The 20,739-nt window shown below is 43.5% G+C and overlaps 1 protein-coding gene across 1 annotated transcript; it reads left to right on the top strand.

Moving 5' to 3' along the window:
* The first annotated feature begins 7,995 nt into the window (after positions 1-7,995).
* Positions 7,996-18,050, top strand: LOC114686424 (pregnancy-specific glycoprotein 22-like). Its single transcript, XM_028861102.1, has 5 exons — positions 7,996-8,068; positions 9,490-9,849; positions 12,668-13,027; positions 14,172-14,531; positions 17,767-18,050. The coding sequence occupies exons 1-5, from the start codon at positions 8,005-8,007 to the stop codon at positions 18,048-18,050; spliced, it is 1,428 nt and encodes a 475-aa protein (XP_028716935.1). The 5' UTR covers positions 7,996-8,004.
* The last annotated feature ends 2,689 nt before the right edge of the window (positions 18,051-20,739 follow it).

Genomic DNA, 20,739 nt, shown 5'->3' with positions numbered 1-20,739 from the left:
AGTGAGAGATTTTAATTACTCACTATAAAAAGAACAGCTACAGAGACAGATGAAGACACATCCATATTTTTTACTTTGAAATGCAAGAAAGAGGATGGACAGTGGAGAGGGTGACTGAAATCTTGAGACTTTTCAGTAAATTTGGGGAAATTTTAAAGGAATGATGTATGACTTTAAAAACTGTTGTGCAGATTTTCATTTTCTTTTCTTTCTTTCTTTTTTTTTTGATTTTTCGAGACACGGTTTCTCTGTGTAGCTTTGCGCCTTTCCTGGAGCTCACTTGGTAGCCCAGGCTGGCCTTGAACTCACAGAGATCTGCCTGGTTCTACCTCCCGAGTGCTGGGATTAAAGGCATTCGCCAGCAACGCCCGGCCGCAGATTTTCTTTTTTGTTTTAGTTAAGAATTTTTTTCATTTATTTACACACCAATCAAACACTCCTTCCTTCCTCCCACTCCCTCAGCCTCCTTCTCCCAACCCACGCCTCACTCCCTCCCAGAAGAAAGCAAGGCCTCCCATGGGGAGGTACATCCAGTAAAGGCAAGTCCAAGCCCTTACCCCTGCCTCAGGACTGTAAGAGGTGTCCCATCATAGGTAGCAGGATCCAAAAAGCCTCTTCATGCACCAGGGATGGATTTTGATTCTACCACCAGAGGGCCTCCCAAGCAGATCAAGCTACACAATTGTCTCACCATGCAGAGGGCCTAGTCCAGTCCCATGCAGGCTTCACAGCCATTGATCCAACTTTCATGAGTTCCCACTAGTTTGGTTTGATCATCTCTGCAGGTTTCCCCATCATTATGCACTGATGCACTTGCTCATAGAAACTCTCTCCTTTCTCTTTGACTGGACTCCTGGAGCTCCACCTGGTGTTTGGCTGTGGATCTCTGCATCTACTTCCATCAGTCATTGGAGAAAAGTTGTGATCTCTGGGGCAAGCCAGTTCGATTCAGGTATCCTCTCCACTATTACTAGTAGCCCAGGCTGCGGTCATCCTTGGGGATTCCTGGCAATTTCCCTAGCACTGGGTTTCTCTCTATCCCCATGATGTTTCTCTCCTTCATGGTATCTCTTTCATTCCCCATCCCTCCCTGTTCCAGGTCAACCACCCCATTCCCTTATGTTCTCATCCCCTATCCCCTACCCTCCATTGCCCACCATTCATCCCCAGGTTCCTCATGGAGATCTCATCTATTTCCCCTTCCCAGTGCAGTCCATGCATCCCTCTTTGGGTCTTTCCTGTTAGTTACCTTCTCTGGAGTTGTGGGTTGTTGCTTGATTATTCTTTGCTTTATGTCTAGTATCCACTTATGAGTGGGTACATAACATGTTTGTCCTTCTGAGTCTGGGTTACCTCACTCAGGATGATATTTTCTAGTTCCATCCATTTGACTGCAAATTTCATGATGTTTTTCTCTCCTGAGAAGTACTCCATTATGTATATATACCACATTTTCTTTGTCCATTCTTCAGTTGAGGGGCATGTAGGTTGTTTCCAGGTTCTGGATATTACAAATAATGCTGCTATGAACATAGTTGAGTTCATAGCCCTTGTGGTATGACTGAGTATTCCTTGGGTATATGCCCAATAGTGGTAGAGCTGGGTCTTGAGGTAGATTGATTTGCAATTATCTGAGAAACGGCCATATTGATTTCCAGAGTGACTGTACCAGTTTGCACTCCTACCAACAGTGTAGGAGTGTTCCCCTTGCTCTACATCCTCTCCAACATATTCTGTCTGCAGTGCTTTTGATATTATCCATTCTGACTGGTGTAAGATGGTATCTCAGAGTTGTTTTGATTTGCATCTCCCTGATAATTAAGGATGCTGAAATTTTTCCTTTGAGAATTCTCTGTTTAGCTCAATTTTTTAATTGGATTGTTTGTTATTTTGGTGTCAAGTTTCTTCAGTTCTTTATATATTTTGAAGATCAGCCCTCTGTCAGATGTTGGGTTGGTGAAAATCTTTTCCCATTCTGTAGGCTGTTGTTTTGCCTTATTTAGTGTGCCCTTTGCCTTACAGAAGCTTCTCAGTTTCAGGAGGTCCCCTTTATTAATTTTTGCTCTCAGTGTCTGTGCTACTAGTGCTATATTTAGAAAGTGATCTCCAGTGCCAATGCATTCAAGACTACTTCCTACTTTCTCTTCTATCAGGTTCAGAGTAACTGGATTTATGTTGAGGTCTTTGATCCCTTTGGTCTTAGTTTTGTGCAATGTGACAGTTATGGATCATTTTGCAATCTTCTACATATTGATGTCCAGTTATGTCAACACCATTTGTTGAAGATGATTTCTTTTTTCCATTGTACAATTTTGGCTTCTTTGTAAAAAATCACGTGTTTATAATATGTGGGTTTATGTCATGGTCTTTAGTTCGTATGTCTGTTTTTATGCCAATACCAAGCTGTTTTTATTACTGTAGCTCTATAGTAGAGCTTGATGTCAGGGATGGGTGATGCCTCCAGAGGTAGTTTTGTTGTACAGGATTCTTTTAGCTATCCTGGGTTTTTTGTTTTTCCATATGAAGTTGAGTATTGTTTTTTTTTCTAGGTCTGTGAAGAATTGTGTTGGAATTTTGATGGGGATTGCATTGAATTTGTAGATTGCTTTTGGTAAGATTGCCATTTTTACTATGTTAATTCTTCCTATCTAAGAGCAAGGGAAATCTTTTCATTTTCTAATGTCTTCTTCAAATTTTTTCTTCACAGACTTAAAGTTCTCATCATACAGGTCTTTCACTTGCTTAGTTAGAGTTACTCCAAGGTATTTTATATTATTTGTGGCTATTGTAAAGGATGATATTTCTCTGATTTCTTTCTCAGACTATTTATCATTTGTGTATAGGAAGGCTGCTGATTTTTTTTGAGTTAATCTTTATCCTGCCACATTACTGAGATGTTTATCAGCTCTAGAAGTTCCCTGGTGGAATTTTTGGATAACTCATATATACTATCATATCATCTGCAAATAGTGAAGGTTTGAATTCTTCCTTTCCAATTTGTTCCCCTTGATCTCCTTTTGCTGTCTTATTCCTTTAGCTAGAAAGAAGTTCAAGTATTATATTGAATAAATATAAGGAGAGTGGACAGCCTTGTTTTGTTCCTGATTTTAGTGGAATCTCTTTGAATTTCTCTCCATTTTTTTTGTGTTGGCTGTTGTATTGCTGTAAATTGCCTTTATTATGTGCAGGTATGTTCGCTGTATCCCTGGTCACTCCAAGACCTTTATCATGAAGGGGTGTTAGATTTTGCCAAAGGCCTTTTCAGCATCTAATAAAATGATCATGTGGTTTTTTTCTGTCAGTTTTGTTATATGATTGTATTACATTGACAGACTTTTGTATGTTGAACTATCCTTGCATCACTGTGATAAAGCCTACTTGATCATGTGAATAATGTTTTTGATGTGTTCTTGGAGTTAGTTTGCCAATATTTTATTAAATATTTTTGCATCAATGTTCATGAGGGAGATTGGTCTGTAATTCTCCTTGTTGCATCTTTGTGTGGCTTGGGAATCAGAGTAACTGAGCCTCATAAAAGGAGTTTGGTAACGTTCCTTTAGTTGTTTTTTTTTTTTTTTTGTGGAACATTTTGAAGAATATTGGTAGTAACTCTTCTTTGAAAATCTGGTATAATTCTGTGTTGAAACCATCTGGTCCTGGGCTTTTTTTGCTTGGGAGACTGTTTCTGTTTCTTTGGGAGTTATTGGTCTATTGAAATTGTTTATCTGGTTTGATTTATTTTAGCATGTGGTACCTATCCAGAAAATTATCCATTTCTTTTAGATATTCCAATTTTGTGGAGTACAGGTTTTTGAAATATGATCTGATGATTCTCTGGATTTCCTCATTGTCAGTTGTTATATCTCCCTTTTCATTTCTGATTTTGTTAATTTGGATGCTCTCTCTGCCTTTAGGTTAGTCTGGATAAGGGCTTGTTTATCCTGTTGATTTTCTTAAAGAACCAACTCTTTGTTTCATTGATTTTTTGTATTGTTGTCTTTGTCTCCATTTTATTTATTTCAGCTCTCAATTTGATTATTTCCTGGCATCTATTCTTCCTGGGTGACTTTGCTTCTTCTTGTTCTAGAACTTTAAGATGTGCTGTTAAGTTACTAGTGTGAGAGTTCTCCGACTTCTTTATGTGGACGTTTAGTGCTATGAATTTCCCTCTTAGCACTGCTTTCATAGTGTCCCATAAGTTTCGGTATGTAGTACATTCATTTTCATTGATGTCTAGGAAGTCTTTAATTTCTTTCTTTATTTCTTCCTTGACCCATTGCTGACTCAGTTGAGCATTATAAAGTTTCCATGAGATTGTAGGCTTTCTGTAATTTTTCTTGTTGTTGAACTCTAACTTTAAGCCATGGTGGTCTGATAGAATACAGGAGGTTATTCCATTTTTTTTGTATCTGTTGAGATTTGGTTTGTAACTGAGTATGTGGTTAATTTTAGAGAAGGTTCCATGGGGTGCTGAGAAGAAGGTATATTCTTTTTTTGTTACGATGGAATGCTCTGTAGCCATTAATTTACTCCATTTAAGTCATAACATCAGTTAGGTCCCTTATTTCTCTGTTAAGTTTTGATCTGGCAGATCTGTCCATTGGTGAGAGTGGGGTGTTGAAGTCTCCCACTCTTAATGTGTGGGGTTTTATATGGGATTTAAGTTTTAGTAATATTTCTTTTACATATGTGGGTACCCTTGTATTAGGGGCATAATGTTCAAAATTGAAACTTCATCTTGGTGGATCTTTCCTGTGATAATATGTAATATCCTTCTTGATCTCTTTTGATTGATTTTATTTTGAAGTCTATTTTGTTAGATATTAGAATAGCTACACCAGCTTGCTTCTTTAGTCCATTTGATTGGAAAGACTTTTCCCAGCCTTTTTCTCTGTGGAAGTGTCTATCTTTGTAGTTTAGGTGTATTTCTTGTATGCAGCAGAAAGATGGATCCTGCTTTCATATCCATTCTGATAGCCTGTGTCTTTTTATAGGTGAATTAAATCCATTGATATTAAGGGATATTAATGACCAGTGATTGTTGATTCCTATTATTTTTTGGTGATAGTGTGTGTGTACTTCTGTTCTTTCAGGTTTACTGCTGTGGGGTTATTTATTGCCTGTATTTTCGAGGGTGTATCTGACCTCTTAGGTTGGAATTTTCCTTCTAGTGCTTTCTGTAGGGCTGGAGAGGTATTGTTTAATTCAGGTTTTGTCTTGGAATGTCTTGTTCACTCCATCTATAGTGACTGAAAATTTTGCTGGGCATATTAGTCTAGGTTGGCATCCATAGTCTCTTAGTGTCTGTATTACATCTGTCCAGTTCCTTCTGACTTTCAAAGTCTCCATTGAGAAATGGGGTGTTATTCTGATGGGTCTGCCTTTATAAGTCACTTGGCCTTTTTCCTTTACTGCTCTTTATATTCTTTCTTTATTTTGTATTTTTAGTGGTTTAATTATTATGTGGTGAGGGAGCCTGTTGTCAGGAGTCTTCCCTGCTGACTAGCAACTGGTCAGAGATGAGTCAGGGTTTCCAGGGACTGGTTCTATCCCAGGGCCTAGCTCCTAGAGCCATATCTAGTTTTTTTTTGGTCTGGTCTTGGATGTGACAGGGGCTTTCTCCCAAGGAAAGAGACTGTACTTTAGATCAAGTGAATTTTTCTTTCTATCACTATCTCATGCCCCCACCATTTGCTTTCTTGATCACCATGACCCAGAAAGAACACCCAGAACTTTGACCCATGCTCATGTTCCTTTACTCCAAATGCTCTCAGCTCCTGTCATTTCTCACCCGGTGATTGGCTTGTGCTCGGATTCCAGAAGAGGCAGGTGTGGACTATGCCTAAGAGGCCTGTTCTGAGTCAGGATGGAACTTAGGTTTTGATGATGCTGTTTCATTAACTCTTTATGATGTCTGTGGTGGATATTAGAGCATCTCTGGAATGAGGACCTGGGAAGTGGGAAAAGTGAAAGCTGGGGTAGATGACCCTAAGCTGTGTCCTGGCTCTGAGTGTCCAATTTGGAGATTTTATGAACATCAGCATAAGTGAGGACTGCCAGAAACTGAAAGAGACAGTTAGTTAGATAATGGGGAACTTCATATGTAGCATCCTTATAGAGGAGAAGGACCTAACAGTTTGAAACAGTGTACTAGTCAGCATTAACTGTCATCCTGATATAGCCCAAAGTCATATTGGTGGAAAAAGAGTGCCAACTGAGTAACTACAACTTCATGTCTATGGCCCATCTTTATAAGTTTGGGATGTGGACATGCCTGTGATGGATTGTCCTAATTGGTTCAGGAGGGACCAAGTCTCTTTGGGCAGCACCATCCCAATGCAGATGGTCCTTGAATGTATGAGATAGAAAGCTAAACATGAGCCAGAGTGTGAGCCTGTGAATGAGTCAGCAAGCAGCATGTTTTCTGCCCTGACTTCCTTCAGTGCTACACTATGACACAGCCCTAGAAGGAAATAAACACTTTACTCTTTCCTAAGCTGCTATACTCGGGAGAAAAGAATACAACAGTGTATTGGGAAGAGCAGAAGACATGTCAATTTGAAACAGTGTTCTTTGTACTAGAGAACAGACCCTTCAGCAACATTTGGACAAAGAAAAGGAAGGCTTTAGACACCAGTGATGGGTCAGAAAGTTCATGTGCAGCCCCTGTATTAATCTACTTCCTTTGACTCTCAAGAGAAATGTTCTAAGACTTTCCTCTGAAATTTTCTGAGCACAGGGCTCCTTCTGAAGCTGCCTATCCTCGGGATGTACACTATTTCAATTCTTGTCATGGACTTCCTTAGAAAAATCTGAAACCTTGTGTAGATCCAACCTACACTAGAAGGAATTAGGAGTTCTGAAGAGCACAGTGAACCTGATGACAGGGCCTGCATCCCACCTGTGCTGAGGGTATATCAGGGAAGTTTATTGTTGACTTGTTGACCATATCTACTGTAGCCATAGACAGGAGATTGCAGTTCTCCCAGTGATCTCCATGGGGTGATATTAGGACACACCATTAAAAATCAGAAAATTGTTTTCCTGAGCCATGACCTTGCCTAGCCAACTGATTTCTATCCATGTCTCCACTAACCCAGAGCTTCCTTCCTAGACTCTGTTCAGACCTACTGGCTGCTTACTTTTTTTCTGAGAACACACGGGGAACCCTAAAGTCACCTCTCTTGGCATCTCTCATAGGGGAAGACAGGATTACTACCAGGGAATCACCTAGGCAAAGGGCAAAGGTGACCCAGGAAGATCAGGGGGCAGGGGGCATGGCCTCACCGAACACAGCTCAGCCAACACATAATGCTGAAGGTTACATTGAAGCCCTTCATAGAAAGAGGGAGCTAACAGACTTTTCAAGAACACACAGATTGCCTCTACCCCAACACCAAGGACATGAAACTCCTCACACAATGGCTCCTGGGACATTCTCCTGGATCAGGAAATTGACTGGTGACATTAGTGATACAGGATTGATCTTCATCCCTAGTCATCACTTAGCTAGTCTCTTTGCAGTCCTCAAAGACTGTCCTTTTTCCTTCATGGAGTAAATCTTACCTTCCCAGAGCACTGAGGACACAGGGCAGACTGGATGTTCAGCTAGGTCTCTGTGTCACAAAGACACATAGGCAGGATAGAGGCTCCTTCTTACGTGCAGACAGACCTAAGGCCAGGACAGAGCAGATGTCAGCCATGAGATGAGTGATTGTTCTCTGAGGGCATGGGGATGCTTATCAGCCTTGTTGCTCAATGTGCTGCTTGGAGGTGAAACATAAAGAGAGAACAGTTGAGAGGCATGTGAGACAGCACTGGGAGTGGAAGGGACAGAGCAGTGTCTTGGACACAGATCCAACAACCCACAGCCCATTGGGTTTTGGGAAGTGCTCCTACCTGGAAGGACACTTAGCTCAGAGGAAGGAAGGACAGCAGGGGCTGAAGCTGTGTTGGAACTGAAGCTCTTCTTCTCAGAGGGAGGACGGCACAGTGAGAAGAGAGATGGAGGTGTCCTCTATGATTCCCTGCAAGGGCTGCACCTCCTGGCAGGGGCTCCTGCTCACAGGTAAAAGTACCCATTTTCTTTCTGTTGGGGTGGACAGGGACTCAGAAGCAGGCTGGAGTCTCCTAAAGGGGACAGGAACCTGAGAGGAGACTCCAGGTTTCTGTTTGCAGTCACAGGGCAGAAGGTACAGCGAGGGAAAGAGGCTCAGCAGCCTGAAGCTCTCAGTGGACAGGAGGTGATGAGGGGAAGAGAAGCCCCAACCACTCTCTATTCAAAGTGAGTCCCATTGGCTGCCATGTTCTGAAGCCTGATGTCCGCAGTCATGGCAGGGTGACTCCAAATATAAATCAACAGGGATGGGCCAGGGAGATGGCTCAGTGTGTGGAGACTTGACAACCTATATTCAGTCCTCAGCTCCCACAGGGTAGATGGAGAGAACAGGCCCCTGCAGCCACTTCTCTGCTCTCCACTTAAGGGCTCTGGCGTGAACCTGCCCATATGTACACTGAGACACGTGCCTTCAGAAATACACACAGATCATATAAATAAATCCAAAAAAGTAAATCAAACTTGAATATAATTAATGCCATTCATTTCAAACCTTGACCTATGTAGATAATACCATGAAGACACATTTACTTCCTTCATTCCTTTGTTCCTTCTTTCTCTCCTTTCTGTAAAGATGTCTGAATCTTTTCCAGGAACTGAATCTTCTTAAAAGGCCACACTAATCCCTGTCCTCAAAAGTCCTGCTTCTATCAGAATATAAGTCTGTGTATCCAGAAGTTGATGTCAGGTGGTTGATACACAAATTAAAAGAGAAAAAAAGTCAGATAGTAAGGACCCTGTTGTGGGATATCTTTCTGTATAGTGTGACTATGTGTTGCTCTAATTGTTTGATAAATAAACCTGCATTGGCCTACGGCAATGCAGCTTAGAGGCAGCCGGGTAATCCAAGCAGATATACTGAGAGAAGAAAGGAAAAGAGCAGGGAGATGCCAGCCACTGAGGAAAGAGCAGCAAGATGCCAACAGACTGGTAATGCTAAAGACACATGGCAACATATAGATTAATAGAAATGAGTTAAGTTAAAAGAACTAGCTTGCAAGAAGCCTGCCATAAGCCATACAATTGGTAAATAATTTTAAGCCTCTGAGTGATTATTTAATAAATCCATGGGGCTGGGCAGTATTCTAAAGACCTTCTAGCTACAGGACCCTTTAAAGGAGGATGACAGAATGGCTTCCTCACAACAAATACTCTTTATGTGTGGAGGAATATGGAAACACTTGGGGGGAGGCAGAGAGATAAGTGAGAAAATTATTTCATAGAGAGGAAAAGGCACCATCAGAGACTCAGAGGAAATGGAGGTCATGTTGTACACCTCCATCAAGGAGTGTGCTCACAGCCCTACTCACACACCTAAACTGGCTCATGATCACATCCGCTCAATATTGATGTTTTTCTCTCTTTCCTTCTAGCCTCTCTTTTAATTTACTGCCATTCCCCAACCAATGCTGAAGTCACCATTGAATCAGTGCCACTTGATGTGTTCGAAGGAGACAATGTCCTTCTACATGTCCACAATCTGCCAGAGAGTCTTCTATCCTTTGTTTGGTTCAAAGGGCTGACAAATATGAAGCACAGAATTGCGCTCTATGTACTGAACACCAATTTAATTGTGCCGGGGCCTGTGCACAGTGGTAGAGAGACAGTGTACCACAATGGATCCCTGTGGATTCACAATGTCACCCATAAGGACACAGGATTCTACACCCTACAGACCATAAATAGACATGGACGAACTGTATCAATAACAACTATGCACCTCCATGTGCACCGTAAGTGATTCTTATTGAACTCTAGGTGCTGGGTGGGGCTATTCCAGTGGATACACATAGAAGTGTCAGACAAAGCCTGAGTCTCCCTCCCCTCTTCATGCATTCCCATATTGGGGTTTGAGCATTTAGTTCAGGACACACATGGTGTAGAATAACTGCAGTAGATCAGAATCCATGCACAGAGGTGGATGTATGGTGGATAAGTCAGCCTAAGATATCATCCTCTGTCTACACTCTTGGGATTCTTACCAGGAATGTGTCCTTGAGACAGACCATGAGGCAATCACCATTGTGCCTGATTGAGGAAAACTTTGGATCCTCAGGGAGAAGTGAGCATGCCCTTGTTCTAGACCTCTGTCTTAGACTCAACTCTAGGTGTCCACGAGAAGCATTTTCAAAGGTTGTAGTTTGACTTCTTATGGTCAGGAACAGTGTTTTTTACTAGTCAAAGTCTTTTGCTATCTGGAAACAGCCAGTGCACTGTCAAGAGGGTCACTGTTAGGCTAGATCCCCTGGACATCTCCAGAGACTCAGCATGGGCAACAAAGCTTGACAGGTGCCATTAACTGTCCTGATGGGCTTATGAGACTTCAAAGGAAGGTCAATGTCACAAAGAAGGGACTGAGAACACAGGTACTCTTGACAATTTCTTGACCTATGGGGTCCACCTCAGGGAATTCTCTCCTGTAGGCAAATGTCTCCAGGCTCTGCTGAGATGGACAGCTCCCCAGATGTGAGCTGCAGTTCCTCCCAGTCATCACCAGGGTGACACACTATCAATACTCAGGGAAAATATTTACCTAACCAGGAACTTGTTTCCTGACTTTTAATCCTGTCCCTACTGACCTGGAAGTTGGTGTCACAACCTTCTCAGTCCTACTGGCTGATTTTTTTAATCTGATACCATGCCAGGGGTTCATGTTAAGTTCCTTTTTACGCATTTCTTTTGGGAAAGATAGGCTATCCCATGGTATTCACCTAGACAGAGGCCAAAGGCATCCAAAAGGCCAGGGAGCACATGGGCAGATTCATCACACAGTTCAGTCAGCAAAAGAAATGGGACCATTGTCATAAAATCCTTCATGAGGTGGTGAAGCCCAGAGCTCTCTTTGTAGGATTCATGTTACCTCCTCCCACACAACCAGAATGTGAGGCTCCTGACACATCGGCTCTCGGGCCTTTGTCCTGGGTCAGCACCCTAACTAAGGACTGCTGTGATAACAAATCTATCTTCTTCTCCATGCATCACTCGAATAGTTCTTTGAAGATTCACACACATCTCCATCACTTTCTTGCTAAGGCCAAGTTCCATCTTTCCAGAGCATTGAGAACATAGGGCAATCTGGGTGCCCAGCTGGGTTTCTTTGTCACACAGGGAGTATAGAGGCCCTCTCTTGATTCTGATAGACCCAGGGCCAGGATATAGCCGAAGACAGCACCAGGGTGAGCTGCTGTTCTCTCAGGGCACAGAGATGCTCATTAGCCCCTTTGATCACTGTATGGTGTTCAGGACTGAAGCATCAAGAGAGATGTGGATAGAGACAGCACTGAGATTGGAGGGGCAGAGCATGGTTTTGAGCAGAAAATCCCCACATCCCATGGGACTCTGGTAGGTGCTCCTTCCTGAGAGAAGGCTCAGCCAGAAGGGGAAAGGACCAAGATCTTGGGAGCTGTGCTAGAGCAGAGGTGACTCAGGAGGAGGACAGATCAGCCCATAGAAACAATTGAGGTACCCCCTGTACCCCTCTGCTAAGTGTCAGACTCTCAGCGGCTCTTGCTCACAGGGGAGGAGAACATGAATTGACAGTATGTGGAGGAGAGGACTCACCTACTCTCTGGAGTCTCCTAAGGGGGAAAAGTAGCTGAGATGAGTCTTGGGGTTTGTATGGGAGAAGACACAGGTCCAGACAGAGGCTCATTTGCAGGAAACTCTCAGTGAACAAAAGATGTTTCCCAAAGAACAAGAAATGAATACTCAAAGTTATTCACTATGACCACAATATTCTGAAGACTGATGTTCTTAATTGTGACTTCTTATGTAAAAAATCAAGCTGGTGTTGATCTGTGACATGGCTCAGTGGATATAGGCATTTGCCTCATTGTCTCTCAACCTGAGAAGCAATGAACACAATTGTCCTCTAAAGTCCACCTATGTACCTGTCCCACATTCACCCACACAAGCTCTTGCACACAATCTCACACACAAATGTAAGTGACTGTGAAAAGTAAAAGCAAATGAAAAAATTCAACTAGTACCCCCAAACCTATGAATTTCTTAAATAATTCCCTAGGCATACAGGGTCCTGGGACATCATTCATTCATTCATTTTCCACAGGTATTTGAGATTTTATGGGTGGCACTTCTTTCAAAAGGTAAGAAAATCTCAGTTCTCATAAAACCGCAGTGCTTATTGACTGACAGGCCAGTAAAGAAGCTAGAAGGTGAAGTCAGTTATTGACTGGAACCACAAGAGAAATAGAAAGTGGCAGGAAGGGTCAGAGAGTGAAGACACAGGGTCTGTAGGGAAGAGGTTGGTCAGGCAGACATCAGGCCAACAGCACTCCACTGTAAATGTGAGCAGGGATCTGATGGCAGTGAGCTGGAGAGATGTTGACACCTGAGGAAATAGTGCCATATGGTGGGAATGACAAGTCAGGGACTCTGGGAATACAGAGGTCACCTGCTGAACTCCAGCAAGTAGGACAGGGAGACAACCACCCATGCACCTAGGCTGAGCAATGGACACACCTTCTCAGGGCCCCTTTTTGGCCAAATACAAAGGTCCTAATATTGTTGGATTTCTCTTTTTCCTCCTAGCCAAACTTTTCACCTGTGGGTGCCCTCACATCTCTGCCCGGCCCACTATCGAATCAGTGCCACCCAGGGTTGCACAAGGGTCAAGCGTTCTTCTACTTGTTCACAATCTCCCAGACAATCTTCGAGCCCTTTACTGGTACAAAGGTGTGATTTTGTTCAACAAGCTAGAAGTTGCCCGACACATAATAGAAAGTAATTCAAGTGTGCCAGGCCCTCTACACAGTGGTAGAGAGACAGTGTACAGCAATGGATCCATGCTTTTTCACAATGTCACATGTGAAGACATGGGATTCTACACCCTACGGACTGTGAGTAGAATCCTGGAAGTAGAATCAACACATGTGCAACTCCAAGTGGACCGTAAGTGATTCTCTGTGGTCATTCTCTGTGTCAGGTGGGGATTAGACACACAGGATTGTCATGCCTGGCCTGTGACAACCTCCCCTGTGCACTGCATCCCCATGTAGGGGTTTGAGAATTTAGTGCAGGAAGCACATGGTGGAGACTAAAGACCATAGATCAGACTCCATTGTCTGACTCCCCCTTGTGTCAAGAAAGAACTTGGTGGAAAGTAACAGCCCAGATGTCAGAGTCAGCTCAGTCTCCTGGGGATCTAGTCATGCTTGTGAGGAAACCATAGCAACCTCACAGAGATGTAAGACCAGGAAGACCTGGTTCCTGTCATCTCCTATTCAACTACATGTGAACCTGGGGAGCATTTATCTGGTATGGTATGTTACTTCCTCTCAGAGTTGACAGAGAATGATGGTTTTGGGCAGTGCATATCAAACTGTGGCATTTAGTAGCTCTGAACAGGAAAGTTTCTTAAATAAAAGCCAGGAATGGAAGCAGAGAGAATGGAGGTGTGTTGCTTACTGCTGTGCTCCTCATGGATTTTTCAGCATGCTGTCTTACGACATCTAAGACCACTAGCCCAGAAATGAAAATGGTCTCATTGGGTTGGCCCTTCCAGCGTCAATCAAGAATAAAAAAATTCTACTGATTTTCCAACAGGCCAGTCTGTTGTTGGCACTTTTATTTGAGGCTTCTCCTATCTAATTGACTCTAGCTTGTGTCAAGTTGACATAAAGCCAGCCCATCTAATCCTGAGCCTTTTCCAATACCTGAGCCTGCCAAGAAGACCATAATGCTCCTGCCTTCATCCAGTCCTACTCCTGGAGGCTTCAGGGCAGAGCAGCAAGGACATCTAGAAGGTGAAGTCAGAGGTTGACTGAAGCCACAAAGGAAACTAGGAAAAAGTCAGAAAGTAAAGATCCAGGGTATGAAGAGAAAAACCTCAGTGTGCATGAGTGTGCACAATGTCTGACTGAGGGCATTGGGGGGCAGCCCTGTAGACACCTGAGGGGAAAGTTCCATGGAGAGAAATTATATATTCAGGATACTGAGGGAATGGAAGTCATGTTACTGACCTCCTCCATAGGTCATCTTATTTCCACCAAGCATGACGATCCCATAGAATGGCTTTTTCTCTTTTTCCTTCCAGCTTCCTCTTGTACTTGCTGCAACCCTCTCGCTTCTGCCCCACTCACCATAGAACCAGTGCCACGGAGTGCTGCTGAAGGGGAAAGCGTTCTTCTCCAAGTCCATAATCTGCCAGAAGATCTGCAAGCCTTTTCCTGGTACAAAGGAGTGTATATCAGTCCTGTCTTTAAAATTACAGAATACAGCAGAACCATGAATTCCATCACCCAGGGGCTTGAATACAGTGGAAGAGAGACAGTGTACACCAACGGATCCCTGCTGCTCCAAGATGTCACTGAGAAAGACTCAGGCTTGTACACACTTCAAATTTTAAACAGAGTTTCAGAAAATGTAACAGAACTTGTGCAATTCCATGTGAACAGTAAGTGACTCTCTATGGCCTGCAGCTGCTGGCTGTGTCTTATCCTACTTCATACACTGAACTGTCAGACTGGGCTGTTCTTCCTCTCCCCAACAGCATTGTGTCCTCACACTGGGGTTTGAACCCTACTCCAGGACATACATAGGGTAGATAAACAGCAATAGATCAGAACTCCTCACCTGTCTTCACCTGCACAGAGGATGTACTGTGCTTTGTAAACTCACCCTCACTATGTCAGCTGCAGCCCTGAAATGTGGCTCTCTCACCAATGAAGGCATTCCTGAGAATGATAATCTCTGTTCTAGCTAGACTCCAGGTGACACTGGGGAGCTTTTTGTCATTTCTCCATTTTGACTTCCTGTTAGATATGCCAGGGAACAAGGCTTTTTTTGGTATGTGGAAGCAGCCAGTGTACTTCCAGGTAAGTCACAGTTGGACTAGGCTACCTGGACATCTACAGAGACTCAGCAGTGAGAGAATAGCTGGTCAGGTGCCTATGCCATTAACTAACTGTCCTGATGGACTATGTGACCTCACAGGAAGCTCAGAGTTCCCAGAAGAGGAGCAGAGAACAAGTCTTCCTTGGAGTTTCATGTCTTCTGGGGTTCATACTGGAGACTTTCTCTCCTGTAGGCAAATGGTGACAGAGTTGCTGAATTGGACAGCACCCAGACATGAGCTGCAGGTCCCTTAGTAACCACCAGACAACAGGAGAAGTCCACACAACACCCCGAAATGTGTTTCCGGGAGATAGGAGCTTAACTTGTAGCCTAGCTTCCATCTGTGTCCCTGTACACCTGGAGCCACTGACCACATTCTCGGACCTACTGCCTGCTTCCTGTGTTGCTAAGCACACTACTCTACCAGAGGATCCTGTGTTACCACCCCATCCTTCTGGCACCCCACTTCCCATGGGACACCTACAAAGGACACCTACATAGGACAGATGCATCCCAGGAAGGACATAGAGAGACCATACACACAGCTCGACCATCACAGGAGGATAGAAGGTCCCTCTGAAACTCTCCCTTGGATGTAGGAGCCACAGACCTCTCTCCAGGACTCAGGTCACCTCCTGCTTCACACCCATATGAATCTCCTTACATAACCCCTCCTAGGCTTCATGACAGTGCACTGGTGACTTCAGTGAGAATGAGTCTGTCCCTTTTTCCAGGCCTCACTCAGCTGATCCCTTTCCATCCTTCACAGACATCCATGTCACCTTCCTGTGGGGAGCCAATATCACCTTCTCAGAGCATTGAAAACACAGGGCAGACTAGGTGCTCATTTAGGATTCTGTATTATAGAGGACATGTTGGGCAAACACAGCAGAGGACAGCCCTGGGGTGAGTTGTTGTCCTAAGGCACAGATATGATCACTAGCCTTGTTGCTCACTGTGTAGTCTAGAGGACTGAAACTCACACACAGAGAAGACACAGGCAGTCTAAGTGCATAAGGGACAGAGCAGGTCATTGGACACTATTCATGATAACATTCAGCATTACCCTGGGAAAGGCTCCTTCCTGAGAGATAGCTGAGCTCAGAAAGACAAAGGCTGCAGAGCTTGGAGACAAGTGCTGGAGCAAAAGGTGTTCTTCACAGAGGGAGGACAGAGCAGGCTGTAGCCAGCATAGTGGCTTACTGTGTGCTTCCCTGCAAATGGTGCAGCCTTGGTAATGGATCCTGCTCACAGGTGAGGAGAACACTCCCTGATAGTGTGTGGGAGGAGGGAGCTCAGAGACTGGCTGGAATCTCCTAAGGTGAAAGATAGGAAAGGCTCCCTCAAGTTGTTTCTTGACTTCAGTGTAGGTGCTGTGACCTGCACCCACCCATACAAATAAGATGGCATACATCTGCACAAATACCCACACCCATAAGCATCCATGCCCACTCCCCACACATGCATAGCAATGTAAGCTAGAGACTGAAGTAGTGTCGGTAGCTCCAAATAGAAGAATTTCATAAACACCTGGATATTCAAGGTCCTGGGACATTTGTTATTTTATCCTCCCACATATATCTGAGCCTTTCCAGGCACTGGACTTTCAAGAATGATCAAACTAGTTTTTCCTAACAAAGCCCCATCTCTAGTGGATTGGAAGACAGACCAGGAGGCCCATCTCTAAGTGAAGTCTGGGATTGACTGCATCCAGAGAGGAAAGAGATCAAAGAGGTCAGAAGGTGAAGACTCAGGGTCTGTAGAGGAAGAAGTGAGAGAAAGCACTCCCATCACACACATATTCTGTGTGTGAGCAGGCATGTGAGGACAGTGAGTATGAAGACATTTGGGGAGAGAGTTCTACACAGAGGATGTGACTCGTTCAGGTGCACTGAGGTCATGGAGGCCATTTTCTTATTTCATCTGAGTTGTGCAGACACTGGTACCCACCTCACTGAGCGATGCACCTAAGCTTCTCAGTATGCAGGGCTCTACCTTTTTACCAAAGACAATATATGTCTCCATATTTGTGAATTTGTCTCTCTTCCCTTCTACCCTTTCTTTTAGTCTGTAGATACCCACTCACCACTGCCCAGCTTACTATACAGTCAGTGAAGAAGCACTGGCTCCAGACTTCTGTCACAGACTCAACTTTAGTTGACCCTACAGAGCATCTCTTCAAGGCTAGAATTTGACTTCCTGTCAGAGCTGAGAAGGAACAAGGCTTTACTGACTGTCCAAGTCCTATAGAGCGTGGAGCCAGCTGTGCACTGCTGTGACAGCTGCAGTTCATAGGTCAACTGGCATCTTCTCCTGAGTCTCAGTGGATAGAAACCAGGACATAAGCCAACTCTTCTGATGGTCTTAGTAGACTTCAGAGGAGTATCAGGTCCTCAGAAGAAGGCACAGAAGGGACATTTCTCCAGGCAGCTCCCCGTCCTAAGAGGTTGAGTCTAAGGAATTCTCTTCCATAGGAAAAGAGTAACAGATGCTGCTCATATGAGCAGCTCACTCGGATCCCAAGGTTAGGCCATTGCTCATACCTAACCTTAACTGATATACACAGCAATGATCATGCACTCTGTGTCATATTGTAGGGAAACTGAGGCACATGTAACAGTGCCTGAATCAGGGTCACACAGGCCATGGGTGGCAGGACCAAAGCACAGATATGACTGTAGTCACAGTTCTAACTTATCAACCATGGAGACTTTATTAAGTGTGAACTATAGGGGGGCTGGTTGAGACCTCTGAAAGACTAATGTCATTGTGTCCACTCCTCTGTTTCTTTGCAGAGCTTGTGACAAAGCCCTTCCTTGAAGTATCTGACACCACAGTCACAGTACAGAGCTCTGTGCTCTTCAGTTGCCTCTCATCTGATATTGGAATCTCCATCCGTTGGATCTTCAATAATCAGAGTCTGCAGCTCACAGAGAGGATGTCCCTGTCCCCCATGAATTGTGGACTCAGCATATTTCCTGTCAGGAGCGAGGATGCTGGAGAATATAAGTGTGAAGTCTTCAACTCTGTCAGTTCGAAGACCAGTCTCCCTGTCAGCCTGGTCGTGATGAATGAGTGACCTCTTCTCTCATCCTACAGCAGAGTGAGGGCATTTCTCTATCAATGGGGTACAAAAGGGAGAAAAAGTTATGTGGTAAAAAAAGGTATGTGGGGAGAAAAATTATGTGGTCAAAATTGTCAGTTATTACTCAGGTACAGCCAGCATGGTGACTCAAGCCTATAATCCTTGGGTAAATGTGTGCACAAAGAAAAGCCAGCATTTAATGTGAGACTTAGTCTCCAAAGGAAAGTAAAGTTATCAATATGGTAATCAATATTGCAAAGGGATTAAGAGCTTAGGTGTGGATCAAATATGTAGCCCACTCTCAGAATGTGTGGGAATTAATTTCAGGAACTGCCCAAACTTCTGTATCTGTGAGTCCCCTGTTAAATGGTGCACTGTTTGCATAGAGATTACCATCTTCTCATATGCTCCAAAAGTTTTACCTAACATCAATGCTCTGTAGACAACAGTCATCCATGTGAAGGAAGGAAGAGTGACAGAATGGTCTGTCCATGTTTCTCTGTGACATAACTGATTCCTAAATAGTTTTGATCCAGAGTTTGATGCACAGATATAAAATCCTTCACTTAATGACACACTGAACTGTTTCATCCTGAGAGTGGCATATACAATGTGGTCTTGCACTGGGTCATTTTTCCTGGATACACACACACACACACACACACACACACACACACACACACACACACACATTTTACAGCAATTCATTGGCCACCTTTCTTTTCTATGTCTTGCCTGCTTGTTCTGTCTAGGACTCCTAAGGGAATACAGAACAGAATTGGCCACAGCAGCATCTTGGTGTTTATCCTGGTCCTCGAGAGAAAGTTTTCAGTGTCCCCACCTAATACTGAGTGGACTGTGGGTTTCCACATGGCCCCTCATGCATGGGCCTACCCTCTACACCTAGTTTGGCTTGTTTCATCATTAAAAACTGTTTACTTTGTCACACGTGTCTTTATTGATTCAGGTATGTGTTATACATGGAATCAGTTTTGTGTCTCTTCAGGCTTCCATCTTATTAGGTCATGGGCTTCCAGGAATTTGTCTGCTTCATCTAGCCCACTCAACAGTTTGCACATAGCTATTGAATACTAATGGAATTCTTAATATTCTGAAGAATAGACAGTGAGGTCTCAAATTTCACTTCAAGTATTACTATTGTTAATCTTTCTGTTTTTTTTTTTGAGACAAGGTTTTCTGTGTAGGTCTAGCTTTCCTGGATCTGGCTCTGTATACTAGGCTGTCCTTGAACTCAGAGATCCACCTACTTATGCCTCCTAAGTGCTGGGATTAAAGGTGTGTGTGACCACCACATAGCCAATAATGTTAATCTTTAAAAAGCAAAGTTAATCTAATTAAAAGTCATCAATGCCATTAAAAACTTGGAAGAATAATCTTTTGACTTATTAATTTTCTCTACTGTTATTCTTCATTTGTATCATTTTTTTTTTTTTTTTTTTTTTTTTTTTTTTTTACCAACTGGGGATTTAGGGAGAGACAATAGAGGAACAATACTCCCTGGCTTGCTGTCCATCATTTGCTCAGTTACTTTTTCCTTGTATATCCCAGTATGACCTGCTTAGGAATGGTATTACTCACAGTGAGAGGTGACCCCATACATCAATCAATAATTAAGTTAATGCTGTATAGATGTACCTACAAAGCATGCTGATGGAGGATCTTCCTTGAGGCTCCTCAGATGTCTCTAGCTTGTGTCAGGTGACACACACTAACCAGCACACCTGCCATACAACCTGGGCCATCAGGTCATTTTTAGAAAGTTCTTGCTTCTAGCTTGTATAGGTCAGATAATCAGTTTCCACCTGAACCTCAAGATAGCTGTCTACATGGTCAATATCTCTAATGGAAGGGGTGTTAACATCCAAGGTCAAAGGTAGTTTTGTTGCAAACCCTGCCTTGTTCCTTCACAATCCTAAATCATTTCTATATTTAGTCTTCATCCTTAGGACTCATGTTAGAACCACTTAGAACCAATGGCTCATGTCAGTCATATGAAATATATGAGCAGCATGGCTCATGTTGTGGTCCTGCTAGGCCACTGAGCTGAAAGGAAGCCTGTTTCTGGTATCTTGTCTGAGGTGTCTATTTACATGTCAAGTCCTTAGGACAGACTGTGAGGCTTCCCAGCAAAGTGCAATGGAATTCATTACCAACTATCTGTAGCAAAGTGCAATGGAACTCTCATTATCAAATATCTGTAGGACAGCCTTAGACAGCAAAGCCTTGAAGAGCTTTGGTCCAAGCTAAGCAGTTGAGGACAGTACATCTGGAGGGACACACCACTTCATCCTACAAGTCAGTCTTTGCTCTGTCTATCATCAAGCTCTGTAGCTCAGCTCACACATGAAAAGTCTGTGTTTGTCCCACACTGTAAGGAGTCCCCACTATCTCTGACCTCTCAGGTCTTCTTGCATCTGACTGTGATTCATTTCTTATATATTTTCTTCTGATTTTGGTTGACAGGGAGGTTAGTAACTAACACCCATGGAAACACGCCTTTGCAAGGATCAGAGGTCCCACACAGGGCTATCTCTTCTCTGTTGTCTGCACAGCACTGTTACACCTAACTACAAGCATCAGCTCCAGCCCAGTGGAGGGAAAGAACATGGTAGCATTAACACCTGGATCTGAGATTCAGGATATATCCCACCCTGTGGTGGAT

The sequence above is a fragment of the Peromyscus leucopus genome, chromosome 1, assembly GCF_004664715.2.
Source record: "Peromyscus leucopus breed LL Stock chromosome 1, UCI_PerLeu_2.1, whole genome shotgun sequence".
Lineage (NCBI taxonomy): Eukaryota > Metazoa > Chordata > Mammalia > Rodentia > Cricetidae > Peromyscus > Peromyscus leucopus.
The sequence above is the reverse complement of the archived record's forward strand: the minus strand, read 5'-3'. Positions and strand labels throughout refer to the sequence as shown.

Coding starts and splice junctions, on each gene's coding strand:
- LOC114686424 (XM_028861102.1), top strand. CDS start 8,005: ATGGAGGTGTCCTCTATGATTCCCTGCAAGGGCTGCACCTCCTGGCAG. Junction 8,069..9,489: donor GCAGGGGCTCCTGCTCACAG/GTAAAAGTACCC, acceptor CTTTCCTTCTAG/CCTCTCTTTTAATTTACTGC. Junction 14,532..17,766: donor TGTGCAATTCCATGTGAACA/GTAAGTGACTCT, acceptor GTTTCTTTGCAG/AGCTTGTGACAAAGCCCTTC.